Raw genomic sequence first — 17,320 nt, 5'->3', positions numbered from 1 at the left:
AAAGAACTCCTGAAGTGATGCTGTGGAAGATTACAGCTGCAAACAGCTTTCAGTCTCTGGATGGTCTCCAGTCTGAGGGGTGTCTGCTGGTCTCCAGTCTGAGGGTGTGTCTGCTGGTCTCCAGTCTGAGGGTGTGTCTGCTGGTCTCCAGTCTGAGGGTGTGTGTGCACTTGGGCACTTTATCCTCCAGGTTCCATAGCCATGAGTGGAGTCCGGTCTGCTATGATCCAGAAATCAATGAAACAGGAGTCGTGATGGTCTCTGAGCCCTGGACCAACTGAGTCAGACTGGGAACTCTGGTCTGAGGAAACACAGTTACTGGCACCACTTCACATGGATTCAATCTGCATGATTAGATTTAATCCTGAAGTGTGCAGTGGAAATGGATCACCCTGTATGGTCTCACACACACACACACATACAGACCCATGTCACTGGGGATCTCGTGGTCTCAGGTCATCCTTGGGTGAATATTGGGTCGTTTCATTACTCTCAGAGGATAGACAGACACCTCCCATCTCTGAATTAGCATCTAGCATCCAGTTCCTCCTGATGCTGGTCTGGGGTAGGGCTGCCTCAGAGCTAGCCTGGCTGCCTCAGAGCTAGCCCGGCTGCCTCAGTGCTAGCCCGGCTGCCTCAGTGCTAGCCTGGCTGCCTCAGTGCAAGCCCGGCTGCCTCAGTGCAAGCCCGGCTGCCTCAGTGCTAGCCCGGCTGCCTCAGTGCTAGCCCGGCTGCCTCAGTGCTAGCCCGGCTGCCTCAGTGCTAGCCCGGCTGCCTCAGTGCTAGCCTGGCTGCCTCAGTGCTAGCCCGGCTCAGGGACTCCCTGAGAGTGGCACAGGAACAATGGTGAGGAGTGCTAGTTGCCCCAGGGGGCTGTAATAAACCATGCACCATATGTGGCCAGCGTTGGCGATAAATTATACGCCTCCCCCCGACCAAATCAATCACACCCGCACAAGCCATCAGGGAAGGTAGGACAGTGTGTGCGTGTGACAGGGTGTGTATGTGTTTATGTCTGTATGGTTAGGAGATAGATGATAGTGTAGTTCCATAGTAGATCTGTCACTCAGAAAGGAGAGTCATCCTTTAGGTTCCCTCATGCTCCCAGTCTCTGAATGACAGTTAACCTACAGCTCATAGACGCCTTTAGAAAAGAACAACATCTTGAATTAGTTTGTTAAGTGCTGTTAATCTTTTCATCCTTAGGTAAACCATGTGGCCCAAGCCAGCTTTCAAGTGGACGCTTTTGGTCAGAAGTTTATCTTGGATGTGGAACTGAACCAGTAAGTATGAAACCTATCGTCCTTCCTAGTTGCTATTATTGGATTCAAAAAGTCTCCTTGATGTGTGAATAGTGGAACACAAAAGCTTGACACTTTTTGTGAACTTTGAGAATCGGGGATGAACACAGCAAGCCTGTCACAGACTACATGTTTGTGGTTTTAGCGTGTTACTCCAGGAGTCTATCTGCCGTGTTTGTTGGGCTGCGGGCAGATAGGCAGTGTCTTCCTGTTCTGTCTCTGTCACTGTCCTGCATTAGCGGCATTTTGGGTACACACTGTTAAGAGGCATTAATAATATGTACCCGTGAGTTGGAGTGGGTTGTTGTATGTGTGATTTGGTGTGTGTGTGTGACTGGGTGCGGTTATTGTGTGTGTGATTTAAGGGATCCCATCATAATGGCAGGTGATTTACGGTAAAGGCTGGAGCACTGCCTTGTCAGACACTGATATCGATCACACTACTCTCTATCTCCGCTTTCTCTGTCCCCCCCCCCTCTCTCTCTCTCTCTCTCTCTCTCTCTCTCTATATCTCTCTCTCTCTCTCTCTCTCTCCCCCCTGTCTCTGTACTCTGCTCTGTTGAGATATTTTCCCCACTGAAGACTCTCAAGCTATTACCAGCCTTTAATTAGATAGTCCGGGATATGACATGCAAACACAGAGAACCTGTTCCCTGCAAGTACAGACACAAACATGCATGTAAACCACACACACCAACACGCACACACACATATTCTACACTTTTGCGTGTGCTCTGATTTGAGGCCTTTACAACGACTGAGTGACTTCTCTCCTGTCCCAGACCCACATTTCTGAATCTCCAAGGAGCAGATTCCCAGTTTCCTGCTGGGAGTGAGGGATTGGATCCCAGATCCATGCCCCTGGTCCTTTCCACTCTCCACTTCATGAAAGCCCTCCCTTCAGGCAGCCACGCACAGCTCTAACCCTCACCCTCACCCAGTGAACGTCTTGTGTGTGTGCATGTGTGGGATCGTGTGTTTGGGTGTTCAGCAGCCACATGCTTCCCTGTGATCAGAATGACTGCAGCATCCCTGTGTTTGATTGGTTACATTGTCTGTTAGCGTGGACTTCCTGGTCTGTGCTTGATGTGTCTGGAGGTTCAGGGTCAGAAGGTCACTACCTCCTCTTTGTCCTCTCCTCCTGCTGTCTTTGCATGGAGCTGCACATTTACATCCATGGGTCTGAAGGGGCTTGGATGAGAGGAGGAGGGGTCTGGAGGGGCTTGGATGAGAGGAGGGGGGGTCTGGAGGGGCTTGGATGAGAGGAGGAGGGGTCTGGAGGGGCTTGGATGAGAGGAGGAGGGGTCTGGAGGGGCTTGGATGAGAGGAGGAGGGGTCTGGAGGGGCTTGGATGAGAGGAGGGGGGGTCTGGAGGGGCTTGGATGAGAGGAGGGGGGGTCTGGAGGGGCTTGGATGAGAGGAGGAGGGGTCTGGAGGGGCTTGGATGAGAGGAGGGGGGGTCTGGAGGGGCTTGGATGAGAGGAGGGGGGGTCTGGAGGGGCTTGGATGAGAGGAGGGGGGGTCTGGAGGGGCTTGGATGAGAGGAGGGGGGGTCTGCTTCCTTTCATAACCCCCCCCCCCCCCCCCATGGCCCCTCCTTCACCACTCCCCCCCACCTGCTCACTCTGAATAATTGATGTCCCTGTAAGATTAAAGGGGGGTGCAGCAATGGGATGTGTCTGTACTGCGCGTGTGTGTGTGGCTGTGTAACAGCTTCCAACTCTTGTTCACCATATGGTGAAAGGGAAACATTGAGAGACTTACACACACACACACACACACACACACACACAGGGCCAGTCCTGTATTGGCTCTGTAGCAGGACAGCTGTGTATGTGAATGGATCGGATTGGAGTTGTTGCTGCTGTAGCAATTAGACTTCTCAATGCACCTTACAAACCCTGAAACCCAAGGATCCACAGTCATGTAAACACACACTGTTACTGAGTGAGGCAAACTAGCATTTAATACACTCTACTCTAATCAAAAAACTTGAGCTTTGTTGAAGAGCTTTCACGAGAAATTCTGTCGCGCCCGCGAGTCCGAAACACTGCCCCTTCCTCCCTCAGTTACGACGTACTCAATTCTAACAGACTGCTACACATATGATACATCATTGGAAAGCTAAGATTCTTGTACTTATGGAAACCATTTAAAGATCAAGTTGCAACAGCAAGTATTAACAACGTCTTTGTCCAGTCACAAATATGTAAACAAAGCAAAAGCAAACTACTCTACTCACCCTAAAAGGTTCAGCCTGGTCCATGTATGCAAAAAATCCCAACAAAAATTGACTGGTTACAATCTATCAAAAAATGGTGAGTAGTTCGTCCAGAACAATGAATATATCCACACATAGCCACCATCTTGTTGCTTCATTATGCCTTTGCCAATTCAATTTCAATGCACTCTCTCACGTACTATCGCTCATGGAAAGATGTGATTCAAATATTTACAACTGGAGAGTGTGAAGACGGCCGGTACACTCTGCCCTTTCGATTGACACCTTGTTTGACCCAATAGGAGCTTCCATTCCCTGTTGACAGCCCTCTAAACCAACTAGGTCTGTGCATCCTGCCCCCCCCCCCCACACACACACACACACACACACACACACTCGTTCCTAACAAATTGATCAAACTGGCTTTGACTGGCTCTGAAATGAGCTTGTTAGCCTTGTAGATAAGGAAATGCTGCAAATGCTAATACCCAACATGCTAGGTATCTGTGGAGCCTTCAAAATAAAAGTCCCTGGTGCAAACTGGATGACAGAAGCTGTGTTCTATGTGTGTCAAACCTGCTTAATCTGATAAAGCACTCCAATGTGCTCATACTCCAGGTTTTGTGTTTCAGCAATACTAATGGGGGATTTAGCTACTTAATATGATAGTTCCAAGTACCACCTTTCATTAGAGATAAGTTATTATACCTTTAAGTATTTGACCTTGGTTACAAAGGGTCATTTTGGACTCTCCAAAAGGCCCTTTTAGAAAACGCCTGGATGTACTCTTATAAAAACATGTGTCAAATATGAATATATTGTGGTATTATGTTTGACTTTTGATCCGAATTGGGTAAGGCTTCAACCTGTGGTCCAATTCTGTCTTCCAGCTAATACCTACCACCTCTAGGCCTCTTCAGGCCTCTGTTTTCAAAACGAAATCTAGGCGGAGATAGAAACTTTCACTTTCCTTGTGTTCAAGCTTCTATTACTCAGCACCAGTAGGACTGACAGGGGTCCTGACAACAGCAGAAATAATTTCAGTGTCACCTTTCAAAAGAGACCATTTACATGCATGTACTCCAAATGGTTCAAGACCAGCTTTCAATTTACTTTGGGTATGCTGTTATCAGGCAAATTTAACAGGATTCCTAAGTTCCAGCAGGACACTGCTTCATGGAGTGAGTATTATAACACGCGCCCTGCCTGTGAAACGGTACACGTGTGTGTTTGTGTGTGGAGAGGAAGTGAGGATTTTTCAACCTCTACAAAAACGCAGTTTCCCAATGCTAAGGGGAGAGTCGATTACCATGCTGTGTAAAATGCATAATTCATCATGCTTAGAGGAGGGGGTGGGTGTCGTTGGGGTGGGGGTGGGTGTTGTTAGGGTGGGGTGGGGTGTTGTTAGGGTGGGGTGGGGTGTTGTTGGGGTGGGGTGGGGTGTTGTTAGGGTGGGGTGAAGGACCAACATGGGAGACACGCTGTAATAAGGTCTGTAAATCTGGCCATAGGGAGAAGCCAGTTAAACAAATGTGTTTAACGTGCTCCAGTGGCTTGATGAAGGCGGTGCGCCCACATTTAAAGTTCCTTAACTTTGAGTGGCTTGTTGTCTGTTTAGTGTGTGCGTGTGTGCGTGTGTGCGTGTGTGTGTGTGTGTGTGTGTGTGTGTGTGTTTGGTGTGTTTGACTGTCCCCAGACTGTCGAGAGGGTGGATGAGAGACAGACAGAGAGACTGGGCGAGAGACAGAGTGTGGGCGAGAGACAGAGAGAGAGGCTGGGCGAGAGACAGAGAGAGAGGCTGGGCGAGAGACAGAGAGATAGAGGCTGGGCGAGAGACAGAGAGAGAGACTGGGCGAGAGACAGAGAGAGAGGCTGGGCGAGAGACAGAGAGAGAGGCTGGGCGAGAGACAGAGAGAGAGAGTGGGCGAGAGACATAGAGAGAGGCTGGGCGAGAGACAGAGAGAGAGGCTGGGCGAGAGACAGAGAGAGAGGCTGGGGGAGAGACAGAGAGAGAGGCTGGGCGAGAGACAGAGAGAGAGGCTGGGCGAGAGACATAGAGAGAGGCTGGGCGAGAGACAGAGAGAGAGGCTGGGCGAGAGACAGAGAGAGAGGCTGGGCGAGAGACAGAGAGAGAGGCTGGGCGAGAGACAGAGAGAGAGGCTGGGCGAGAGACAGAGAGAGAGGCTGGGCGAGAGACAGAGAGAGATGGGATTCCCCCCTGGTTGTCAGCAGGGTAAGTGAAGGCCAATCATCTGCTACCTGGGAGCATCTCTCTCTTTTCATGGCTCTCTCTCGCTTAACATTAACATTACATTTTGCATTTATTCACAGCAACTTACAAATATAGTACAGTAGAAGATCAACATTCTCAGTCTCTTTCTTGACTTTCTCTCTCTGTCTCTTTCTGTCTCCCTCCATCATTCTCTCATTCACTCTCTCTCTCTCTCTCTCTCTCTCTCTCTCCACAGTGTTGATAATAAGGCCCTTCATTAGACAGCCACTGTTATTAGGTTAGAGCATCTCCTATTAGCTTCCACTAACCCAATAACATACTCTCTAATAAAAACCTTATCAAAAAGAAAAAACATCAGCTGGAAAAGATGCTGTTAGGACTTTTAGGACTTTGGACAATCAAATGTGTGAGTGTCTTAGTTTGTGTAATGTGCTGATGCTGTGCAGTGTTATCCATACGTACCCCTGCACTGTGTGTGTGTGTGTGTGTGTGTGTGTGTGCAATGTTACATAGCACACATATCTAATTCTCTGGCCGGGCCCATCATAAGGTAATCCATCATCCTGCTCTCTCTTCCTCTCTCCATTCCCACTGCATCCCTCCATTCCTGCACCTCTGCATCCCGAGACTCCTCCCCCTTCCCTCTACATCCGGAGACTCCTCCCCCTTCCCTCTGCATCCTGAGACTCCTCCCCCTTCCCTCTACATCCGGAGACTCCTCCCCCTTCCCTCTGCATCCTGAGACTCCTCCCCCTTTCTTCTGCATCCTGAGATTCCTCCCCCTTCCCTCTGCATCCTGAGACTCCTCCCCCTTTCTTCTGCATCCTGAGACTCCTCCCCCTTTCTTCTGCATCCTGAGACTCCTCCCCCTTCCCTCTGCATCCTGAGACTCCTCCCCCTTTCTTCTGCATCCTGAGACTCCTCCTTCCCTCGCTTCCGAGTTGGATCAGTTATTGCTGAGAGGCGTGGCCTGATTTACTGTGGACTTAATGAGAAAAACACAGGGAGGGATGGAAGGAGAGAGCCATAGAGAGAAGAGGGGGGGTGAACACGCCTGGAAAGATGGAGGTCCAGGACAGGAGGTGTGGAGGACAAGAAGGAGGCCCAATGTCACAGCTAGAGCAGCGTGGCTAGAGCAGCGTGGCTAGAGCAGCATGTGTAAGATACTGTCATAGTGGTTTGAGGGGGGCATTTGGGAGGGGTAGAGGGAATAGTTTTGGAGATGAGGTTACGAGAGTAGAATACATTTTGGGCGTTCATGCGTTTACTGTTAGTCATTTAGCAGACGCTCTTATCCAGAGCGACTTACAGTAAGTACAGGGACATTTCCCTGAGGCAAGTAGGGTGAAGTGCTTTGCAGAAGGACACAACGTCATTTTGCACAGCCAAGGATCAAACTTACAACCTTCTGATTAATAGCCCGACTCCCTAACCGCTCAACCATCCTCCTCCCCTAGCCTCCTCGGCGGTGTCTCCACTCTCTAAGCCCAGGAATAAAGGAAACAAAGAGAGCGTTAGGAGCAGTCTCTGAGGACAGAAGAGATCCACTACAGCAGGAAGAGGCTGCGTCTGTTTAAAGACTATTGTTCCTTACGACTATTCTTCCTCATTGACTTTAAATAACCATCCAGAGAGGCAGCTTAGCTGGGCTGGGTAGGTGATCAGTGTGTTATCTGAAACCGAGACATAGCCAGTCTTAACAAGTCGTAGACTTTGGTCGACACTGACGTAGGAAGATAAAGAATGTTGGGGGGTGGGGGGGTGGGTCACACCCACAAACACATAGACATACACACGTACACACGCACACACTGCAATTAGAGAGATGGTTGCCACTATTCCTTAGAGACAAGTCAAAGGGTGTGACCCCTTGACCCTGTCACGTGCAGGGTGTATGTATATATGTGTGTGTTTGTGTGTGTGTGTATGTATATGTGTGTGTGTATTTGTGTGTGTATGCAAATTATGCAAGTGCAGTTAGTTCACTAGTCTAATCTAACTCCTTTTTTTGCTTCCTAAGTCTTTCCTCCTCCTCTCTCTCCCACTAGTTTTTTTTCAGGCTCAAGTCTTCCCTGTAAGAGGTCTCCTACTCTTCAGTCCTCCCTCCCCTCCCCCCCCCCCCCTCCTCCCTCCATCCCCTCCCCTCCTCCCCCCCTTTCCCCTCCTCCCTCATTACAGAACCCTGACACGGCACACGTCCCTCTCCTTTGTGTTCATGCTTCAATTTACAAAAACCTCAAGTGCAAAAACACGTACTGAGTTCTCAGCTGTGTTTGTGGTGGTTGGGTGCTGATGTCTCTTCTTTTTTTGTGAGTGTATTTTTAAGTTGCAATGTTAAAATCAGTCAGCTGGGTCTGAACTGATGGCAAAGCCTGTTTCTCTAGCAGTCTGAGGGACCTGTCTACACACACACACACACACACAGGTCTTGCCAGGCCAGACTCTTTGTGGAGTTTGCTGCCATGGCTATGCCCAGTGACACAGTACGTGAGAAGAATATCAGAGATTTTGGAAAAATAAGATGTGTGTTTGTGAGACCATGTGAGGCACCTTGGTTCTCCAGACTGGTCCACGCTGCCTGGTTCTCCAGACTGTTCCACGCTGCCCGGTTCTCCAGACTGTTCCACGCTGCCTGGTTCTCCAGACTGTTCCACGCTGCCTGGTTCTCCAGACTGTTCCACGCTGCCTGGTTCTCCAGACTGTTCCACGCTGCCTGGCCCAGGACGGACGTTTTAACCCAGAACAACAAGACATTCAAGGCAGGAAGGTTTTGATTGACAAGCTGCCAGACCCCCTGGGCAGCTCATCCTCTGTTAGTAAAGCTCCTCTCCAGATGAAGGGCTTTCTGGGAGATACTTTCCCAGCTGAAGTTGGATATTAATTCTCGGTTTTGTAGTTGCCACTGGTGTTAGGAGTTTGGATAGTGTTGCTGTGTGTGTGTGTTTGAATGTGTGTGTTCTGTGATGACAGTGTGGATGTAGTAAGTCTCTCTCAGAAGGAGAGTGGGGTGCTTTAAGTTGGGGTGTTCTTGTGGATCCATGAAGACTAACACCTCTACAGGCATGACTGACAGCTGGGCGCTAGCTTGTAAACAGACGATACCGTGGCAACGAGGACACACGCAACAGCCAGTCATTGTTCAGATGAGAGGAGAGTGCAGAGAGCAATCATTAATGAGCTAGCAAGATCCATCGAGGTGATGGAGGGTAACATGAATGAGAGGGTGATGGATCGACTGATAATAAACTGAAAGGGAGAAGTAATGAGAGCAGGAGTGAGAGAGACCAGTGTTAGGAGAGACCAGTGTTAGGAGAGACCAGTGTTAGGAGAGACCAGTGTTAGGAGAGACCAGTGTGTACCTAGTTTCTCTGTCAGATCCACATTTGGTGTTTTAGAGCCAGATGTGCACTAATTATCTGATGTGTCATTTATCTCAATGAACTGTGTGTGTGTGTGTGTGTGTGTGTGTGTGTGGGGGGGGGGGGATGGGTAACTGTGTGCAGCGTGTGTGAGAGGCTGACTCAGCGTCTTTGTCAGTACAATAAATTATTTAAATCCCGAAACAATGAAAGCTGAAATCTGTTATCGGCGTTCTCCATGATGTCCCAGCGTGTTGACTGTGCTGTCTCTGCATGCAATGCAGGCTGCGCCCAGCAGGGGGCCTGTCCACTCCCACACGCCTCAGAACAAAAGACTGGGGCTCTCTGAGTTGGGATGGGGGGAAGGAGCACACACACATTAACACACACACATGCAGTCACCATGATGGGAAGGTTTTTGAAAGAGACAGAGACAAAAGAGTAGATGCTGTAATGGTTCTAGCTGTGTGTGTGAGGGGGATGGGTGTGAGGGGGATGGGTGTGAGGGGGAGGGGTGTGAGGGGGAGGGGTGTGAGGGGGGAGGGGGGTGACTGGGGTGGAGAGGTGCTACAGAAGATATCAAGGGGTGATCCAAGGTTGTTAATTAGGCAGTGCATTATGAGACATGAGTGCTTCTTGGTGCTTTTTACCTCCTTACCTCCCCCCTCTCTCCCTCCTTCTCTACTTTCCTGTAATGTTTTATTGCTGTAACAAAACCATGCACACACATACACCATACACACACACCATGCGCACACACACACCATACACACAGACAGTAAGGTCCTAGGAGGGAGAAGATGTCATTGTCATTCCCTTGACTCAGATCTTCAGACCATCTTATCTAGCTTCATGGCATGGCAGCATCATCAAACACACACACACTTTCTCTCTTACTGTCATCTTTCTGACTGAGTGGGAGGGGCCATGTGGGAGGGGCCTTGTGGGAGGGGCCTTGTGGGAGGGGCCATGTGGGAGGGGCCCTGTGGGAGGGGCCCTGTGGGCGGGGCCAGACACCAGCAGCCTCCTGAGGCGCTGGACCTGCTCTCCCCTGACCCCTCCTCCACACACTTGGCCTGTGATTGGGTATTGACAGGCGGTTGGAGGTGATTGATAGCTCATTGAGCCAATGTGGTGAGTGTTCTGTTGAGGCGCTGCACGCTACTGTGGTTATAGATTTTTGTGTCACTCCTGAAGCTGGGGCTAATAAACATCCAGGGTACCAGGGGGTCCAACCAGCGGTGCTACCCTGGAACAAGCTCTCTGCCTGGGGGGCTGTACTCTGGAGAGGAGGGGGCTGGCTCCTACAGGGGCACTCTGTCCAGTGTCTAGCTCTGGACCCTAGTATACAAGCTGGCTTCTTTACAGAAGCTGGAGTCTTTGCTCCCAGTGCCTGGTGCTCCCAGTGGCTGGTGCTCCCAGTGCCTGGTGCCCCCAGTGCCTGGTGCTCCCAGTGCCTGGTGCTCCCAGTGCCTGGTGCTCCCAGTGCCTGGTGCTCCCAGTGCCTGGTGCTCCCAGTGCCTGGTGCTCCCAGTGCCTGGTGCTCCCAGTGCCTGGTGCTCCCAGTGCCTGGTGCTCCCAGTGCCTGGTGCTCCCAGTGCCTGGTGCTCCCAGTGCCTGGTGCTCCCAGTGCCTGGTGCTCCCAGTGTCTGGTGCTCCCAGTGCCTGGTGCTCCCAGTGTCTGGTGCCCCCAGTGTCTGGTGCTCCCAGTGCCTGGTGCTCCCAGTGTCTGGTGCCCCCAGTGCCTGGTGCCCCCAGTGCCTGGTGCTCCCAGTGCCTGGTGCTCCCAGTGCCTGGTGCTCCCAGTGTCTGGTGCTCCCAGTGCCTGGTGCTCCCAGTGCCTGGTGCTCCCAGTGCCTGGTGCTCCCAGTGCCTGGTGCTCCCAGTGCCTGGTGCTCCCAGTGCCTGGTGCTCCCAGTGCCTGGTGCTCCCAGTGCCTGGTGCTCCCAGTGGCTGGTTTCTCTGTGTAGAACTGTGTGTTTGATATACAGCTGTGATATCACCCTCATTGTTCAGTTGATGTTGACCTTTTGATCGTTGAGTCTGTGTGTAGACATCAGATGCCTACAGTGACAGTGCCTTCCTCACAGTGTGTGTGTGTGTGTGTGTGTCTTGCAATCCCTTCTATCTGTAATACACAAAAAGAGCCTTTGTTCAATGCACATTGAGGTCTGTGGAAGTGAATGGGGATATGGGTTTTTCAGCTACTTTGTGTGTGTGTATGTGTGTGTGTCACACATCTTTGGCCCAGATGAGCTGCAGTGAAGAACTCTGGGGATGTGAAGGCCCAACTTTGCTGAGAAAGCAACATGGACTCTGGAACAACATGGTCTCTCTCTCTCTCTCTCTCTCTCTCTCTCTCTCTCTCTCTCTCTCTCTCTCTCTCTCTCTCTCTCTCTCTCTCTATCTCTATCTCTATCTATCTATATCTCTATCTATCTATCTATCTATCTCTCTCTCTCTCTCTCTCTCTCTCTCTCTCTCTCTCTGTGGCTCAGAGACAGTGTTGATAATAAGGCCCTTCATTAGACAACCACTGCCCTTGAATATTGGTCTTTTTAAATTGTCCCTATGTGTGTGTGTGAGAGCTTGCTGGAAACAAGGATGTTCCTTGAAGCAGGTCATCATTTGTGTGGTGTGCTGCTCTGAGGCCTGGACACGCCAGGAGACGCAGCCTGACCCGGAGCCAGGCTGGCAGAGCAGGGAACAGGTGGAAGCATGACTAAACACCCTCTCTCCTCTCCCCTCTCTCCCCTCTCCCCTCTCTTCTCAGTGACCTCCTGTCTTCACAGTACCTGGAGAGGCACATCACAGAAAACGGGAAGGTGGTCAGCTCCAAGGTAAGAGTCGTCTGTCGGTCGATCGATCGATCGGTCTGTCTGTCTGTTTCTCTGTCTGCCTGCCCACTGCTTAGGAGGATTAATAGTTGAAATGTAGGCCATCATAAGAACCTAACGGATGCTTCTCTTGGTACACTGATGCAGACCACTCCACATGCAGTCACACACTCAGAATCCAACAGTGTTAAACACACCATCACTGTCTGATGCCCTGTCATTACATGCACATAGCAAACCCTCACGTACTTGTCTCTCTCTTTCTCTCTCTCTCAGTCTCACACACACACACACACACACACACACTCACTCACACTCACTCTCAGAGGGCACTGTGTCCTACTTGTTTACCAAGTGTCTGAGCCTCTCATTGTCTTGCTGTTGGTCTTATTGTGTCTGATCTGACCGATTTAGCTCCACACACACACACACACACACACACACACACACACACACACACACACACACACACTGAAACAGGCATGGGAAGTTGGGTGTTTCTCGCCTGGATGAGAACTGGAGCAGAAGGTTCAGGAGAGACTGAATAGTAGAGCACTGCCCCAACTATTAATATCTCTCCCTCTCTCTCTTACTTGCTCTCTCTTTCACTCGATCTTCCTTCTGCAAATCTACTACAAAACCTGTCCACTTAGCTGTTGAGATATCGCGAGACGGAAAAGAAGGTGGAGAGAGGGGGAGCGTGGTGGTATGTAGGGCTGGAACAGGGTAACACTCTCAGGTGAAGAGAGAGGGGGAGCGTGGTGGTATGTAGGGCTGTAACAGGGTACCAGTCCCAGGTGGAGAGAGGGGGAGCGTGGTGGTATGTAGGGCTGGAACAGGGTATCACTCCCAGGTGGAGGGGCGGCGCAGTAATTGATTCTCTGATAAAAGCTGTTTCCCCCTGGGATACTTCCTGCTTCCTGTCTAATGGCAGCGAGGCTTGGAGAAATGGACCAGGAGGGGCTGAGCACTTACACATGAAACATCTAGAAACAAATGTGGATTGGTGCACACTCACATACTCTCATACTGCATGCGGAGAGAGAGAGGGAGAGGCAGAGGAAGAGAGAGGGGGAGGGAGAGGGGGAGGGGGAAGGGTAGAGAGAGAGGGGGGGAGGGGGCAGTGGCGGATCTAAGGGGTGGCAAGGGGTGGTAGCTGCCACCCCAAAAAAAAAAAGAACGCATTTAGCAGACGCTTTTATCCAAAGCGACTTCCAAGTGAGAGCTTTACAAAAGTGCATAGGTCTCTGATCATAACAAATAGATAGCCCCAAACATTGCGGGTAGCCAAAACATGAAGCATACATTGTGAAAAAACAGTCCCAAAGGGAAGAACCATAATAGCATGTAGTGAAACAAGTTACAATTAAACAACTCAGTCTTCCCATGGAAAAATATTATTTGTACATTACAGAACATTTCAATAAATAATATTACTGTTACTGCTTAATTTAAACTACAATATTCTATCCTAATCATTTTCCAAAGGGAGTACTGTACCCCCCTACTCTGGGTTTGATTCACCTCCAGGAGTTCACCCAACAACTTCCTTTTGCCACCCCGAATGAAAATCTCTATATCCGCCCCTGGGAGGGGTGAAACTGTTATTCCTCCAGGTTTTGGGGCAATAAAAGGTACTTTATGGATTGACAGATTGACAGAGGGAGTTAAGGAAGTCCAGAGCCATAGAGATCCAGAACGAGCCATCTCTCTATGATGTCAACATGACTGAGAGTCATGATCACCCATGGTTATACATGAGGGAGATGTCAAAAAGCATTCCTGGCAAATGCGCTGCGTGTCTATAATGTATTTTTGTATGAATGTATTAATATGCTGTGAGGTCCAACAGGTGAAAAAGTGCAGTCAGGATTTCCACTTTTACCAGAGTCTTTTTAAACATGAGGATCTGTACTTGTACTTGAGTGTGTGTACTTTTGCCATCTCTGGCTCTGTGATAGATTATTGCAGTCTTTAGATCAGTGGATGACTTCTCTGTGATTGATTACTCTGGGCTCCTTTACTTATTGAATGGACGGTGGTAGATTATTTCTTCCAGTCCATACACTCTGTGTGTGTGTGTGTGTGTGTGTGTGTGTGTGTGTGTGTGTGTGAGAGTGTTAACCAGTGTCATTGTGTGTTTCTTAGGGAACGGAACACTGTTACTATCACGGGAAAGTGCGGGACATTCCAGAGTCCTTTGTGGCTCTGTCTACCTGCCATGGGCTACAGTGAGTATTCTGTGTTCTAGTTTGGGTTCTCATCCATCAGTGTGTCCCTGCCTTGTAGTTCTAACTTGCTATTATCCAATGTAGTCATTAGACTGGTTTAATTACTGTCTTTTTCTGTTTTTTCTTGTTTTCCACTGGCTAACAAAACATCCCCACCAACCACAACACAGCTCACAGACCTGCTCTGCTCTCTTTCTTTCTTTTTTTTTCTTTCTCTCATTCTTCTGTACTTGTTTCTTAATTTAATTGTCCTACACTCTCTCTCTACTCTGTGTTTCTTGATTTGATTATCTCTCTCTCTCTCTCTCTCTCTCTCTCTCTCTCTCTCTCTCTCTCTCTCTCTCTCTCTCTCTCTCTCTCTCTCTCTCTCTCTCTCTCTCTCTCTCTCTCTCTCTCTCTCTCTCTCTCTCTCTCTCTCTCTCTCTCTCTCTCTCTCTCTCTCTCTCTCTCTCTCTCTCTCTCTCTCTCTCTCTCTCACACACACACACACACACACTCTTTATTTCACTCTCCTCCTACACACACACACAAACACGCCCTGCAGCATTGTCCTGTGGGACGTCTCTGTTTCTCCCATTTATATTTTTAGTTTGTGCTCTAAAGCAGAGCTTTCTCTGGAAGAGACAGGTCAGATACTAGCCCTGCCAACTGGAGAGAGAGGAGAGATGGAGAAGGAGAGCGAGAGGAAGCGAGAGAGGGAGAGAGAATGTGCTCGCATAAATATACAGAAACTTTCCCTCTCCTGAGATCAATACCAAGCGTAATGTAACAGTGACTGCTCTACAGTACATTCTCCTAACCACAAGATCCTGCTGATGGAGGAAAAGAGGAAGCGGGGAGAGAGAGGGAGAGGGGGTGGAGAGAGTGAAGGAGAGAGGGAGAAGGGATGGAGAGAGTGAAGGAGAGAGGGAGAGGGGATGGAGAGAGTGAAGGAGAGAGGGAGAGGGGGTGGAGAGAGTGAAGGAGAGAGGGAGAGGGGATGGAGAGAGTGAAGGAGAGAGGGAGAAGGGATGGAGAGAGTGAAGGAGAGAGGGAGAGGGGATGGAGAGAGTGAAGGAGAGAGGGAGAGGGGATGGAGAGAGTGAAGGAGAGAGACAGAGGGGGTGGAGAGAGTGAAGGAGAGAGGTAGAGACAGAGGGGATGGAGAGAGTGAAGGAGAGAGGTAGAGACAGAGGGGGTGGAGAGAGTGAAGGAGAGAGGTAGAGACAGAGGGGGTGGAGAGAGTGAAGGAGAGAGGGAGGGAGTTAGACATGGAATGGAGAAGGCTCAGGGAGAGTATATCTCTGATGCTGACTCAGGTCTTGACCATAATATACACCCTGCCTTGCTCTGTCATATACACACCCTCACTTACACACAGACACACACAGTGTTACAATTTGATCAGTCTGAGAGATGGTTCTGAATGTTAACTGGTTGGATGTCAGGGGAAACCTCGTCTGACACAAAAACAACAAATCAAATTCTGAGGGCTCAACTTCAGAGCTGTGTCCTCTGTACTTGCTGTCTATGTGTTTGTGTGTGTGTGTGTGTGTGTGTGTGTGTGGGGGGGGGGGGGTTGGCAGACGCCAGAGTCGTTGAAGGTGATCTCTGACTGTCTGTGAAACATCAGCCCTGTGTGTGTGTGTGTGTGTTTTTGCATGTGTGAGTGTGCATATGAGAGGCAGCATATTGACCTGAGCAATCTCCTAAAAAGCTTCAGATAAAGTTAATTAATGTCTCTCCACTTCACAGACACACACACGACCTATCTTGCGAGCAGGGTCAAAAGGACCTTTCCCCACATGCAGGATGAGAAATTGATCAGTGTTTTTAGATGATTGCTGGTGAGGATGACACAGACTCTCAGGTCCTTCTGCAGAGGACACTGTCACCCAGATCCTGTCTGTGTGTGTGTGTCTGTGTGTGTGTCTGTGTGTGTCTGTGTGTGTGTCTGTGTGTGTCTGTGTGTGTGTCTGTGTGTGTGTGGATGTGTGTATTTGTCATCTGAAATACAAACATAAAGAACAACTAAATAAGATTGTTCCAATTAAGACCACCCAAACGGAGCAGAGTTCTGGACTTGGAGCTCTCAGTGCTGAGCGGGGGCCTCTCTGTGAGAGGCTGGGTGAAGCCCCGCCCATGCAGGGGTGCACCATCCACACTCTTCCTGCCTGCAGAGAACGGTGTCGTCCATCATATCTGCTCAGGCTGTATTGATGTCTGTGCTATCTGTGTTTCAGTGGGATGTTCTTCGATGGGAATCACACCTACATGATAGAGCCTGGAGGAGACGGCAGGAGTACTGTGAGTCGCACACACACACACACGCACACACACACACACACACACCCCTCTGCAGCTGGTTTACACACACACACTCTTACTCACACACACACCACTCGGCAGCTTGTTTACACATACGCACACACACACCCCCCCCTCTGCAGCTGGTTTACACACACACGCACATTCACACACATCAAGGCTCTGGCCTGGTCCGCTAGAATAAGCTGTGTCAAAGCAATTCATACAGCCTCAATCCATCAGCACTGCAACATCCCAGAATAACATTGACTCCAGAGCTGATGATTTAGGATTGGGGGTTAGTCTGTGTCGGAAAGGCTAGCGTTTGCAGAGCAAAGGGATGGAAGAAGATTGGGGAGATAATGTGTGTGTGTGTGTATGTGATTGTGTGTGTGTGTGTGTGTGTGTGTGCACGCTAAAAAGTCGGTTGTTTCTGACACTAAGGACTTCTAAGATTCATGTCTCCCTGACAGGTTACTGCCTGATACAGCGAGGAGAGAGAGGAGAAGAGAGAGGAGGAGAGAGAGGAGGAGAGAGAGAGGAGGAGAGAGGAGGAGAGAGGTAGAGAGAGGAGGAGAGAGAGAGGAGGAGAGAGAGGTGGAGAGAGAGGTGGAGAGAGAGGAGGAGAGAGAGGAGGAGAAAGAGAGGAGGAGAGAGGGGGAGAGAGAGGAGGAGAGAGAGAGGAGGAGAGAGGGGGAGAGAGAGGAGGAGAGAGAGAGGAGGAGAGAGAGGTGGAGAGAGAGGTGGAGAGAGAGGTGGAGAGAGAGGTGGAGAGAGAGGAGGAGAGAGAGAGGAGAGCCAGGAGAGATGGGAGGAGAAGGAGAGAGAGAAAGGAGGATGAGAGGACAAAGG

At 49.9% G+C, this 17,320-nt stretch overlaps 1 protein-coding gene across 2 annotated transcripts in view; it reads left to right on the top strand.

Annotated features, from left to right (window-relative positions):
- adam22 (ADAM metallopeptidase domain 22) overlaps positions 1-17,320 on the top strand; it is a 47,233-nt gene that overhangs the window by 2,666 nt on the left and 27,247 nt on the right. For both annotated transcript variants that reach the window (XM_084669041.1, XM_084669039.1), the window contains exons 3-6: positions 1,207-1,283; positions 11,888-11,954; positions 14,100-14,182; positions 16,405-16,468. In XM_084669041.1, the coding sequence (XP_084525167.1) occupies positions 1,207-1,283; positions 11,888-11,954; positions 14,100-14,182; positions 16,405-16,468 (291 nt within the window). The remainder of the gene's footprint in view (positions 1-1,206; positions 1,284-11,887; positions 11,955-14,099; positions 14,183-16,404; positions 16,469-17,320) is intronic.

This window comes from Hypomesus nipponensis, chromosome 2 (genome assembly GCF_054491055.1).
Source record: "Hypomesus nipponensis isolate SF chromosome 2, ASM5449105v1, whole genome shotgun sequence".
NCBI lineage: Eukaryota > Metazoa > Chordata > Actinopteri > Osmeriformes > Osmeridae > Hypomesus > Hypomesus nipponensis.
This window is presented reverse-complemented; position numbering and strand designations above follow the sequence as displayed.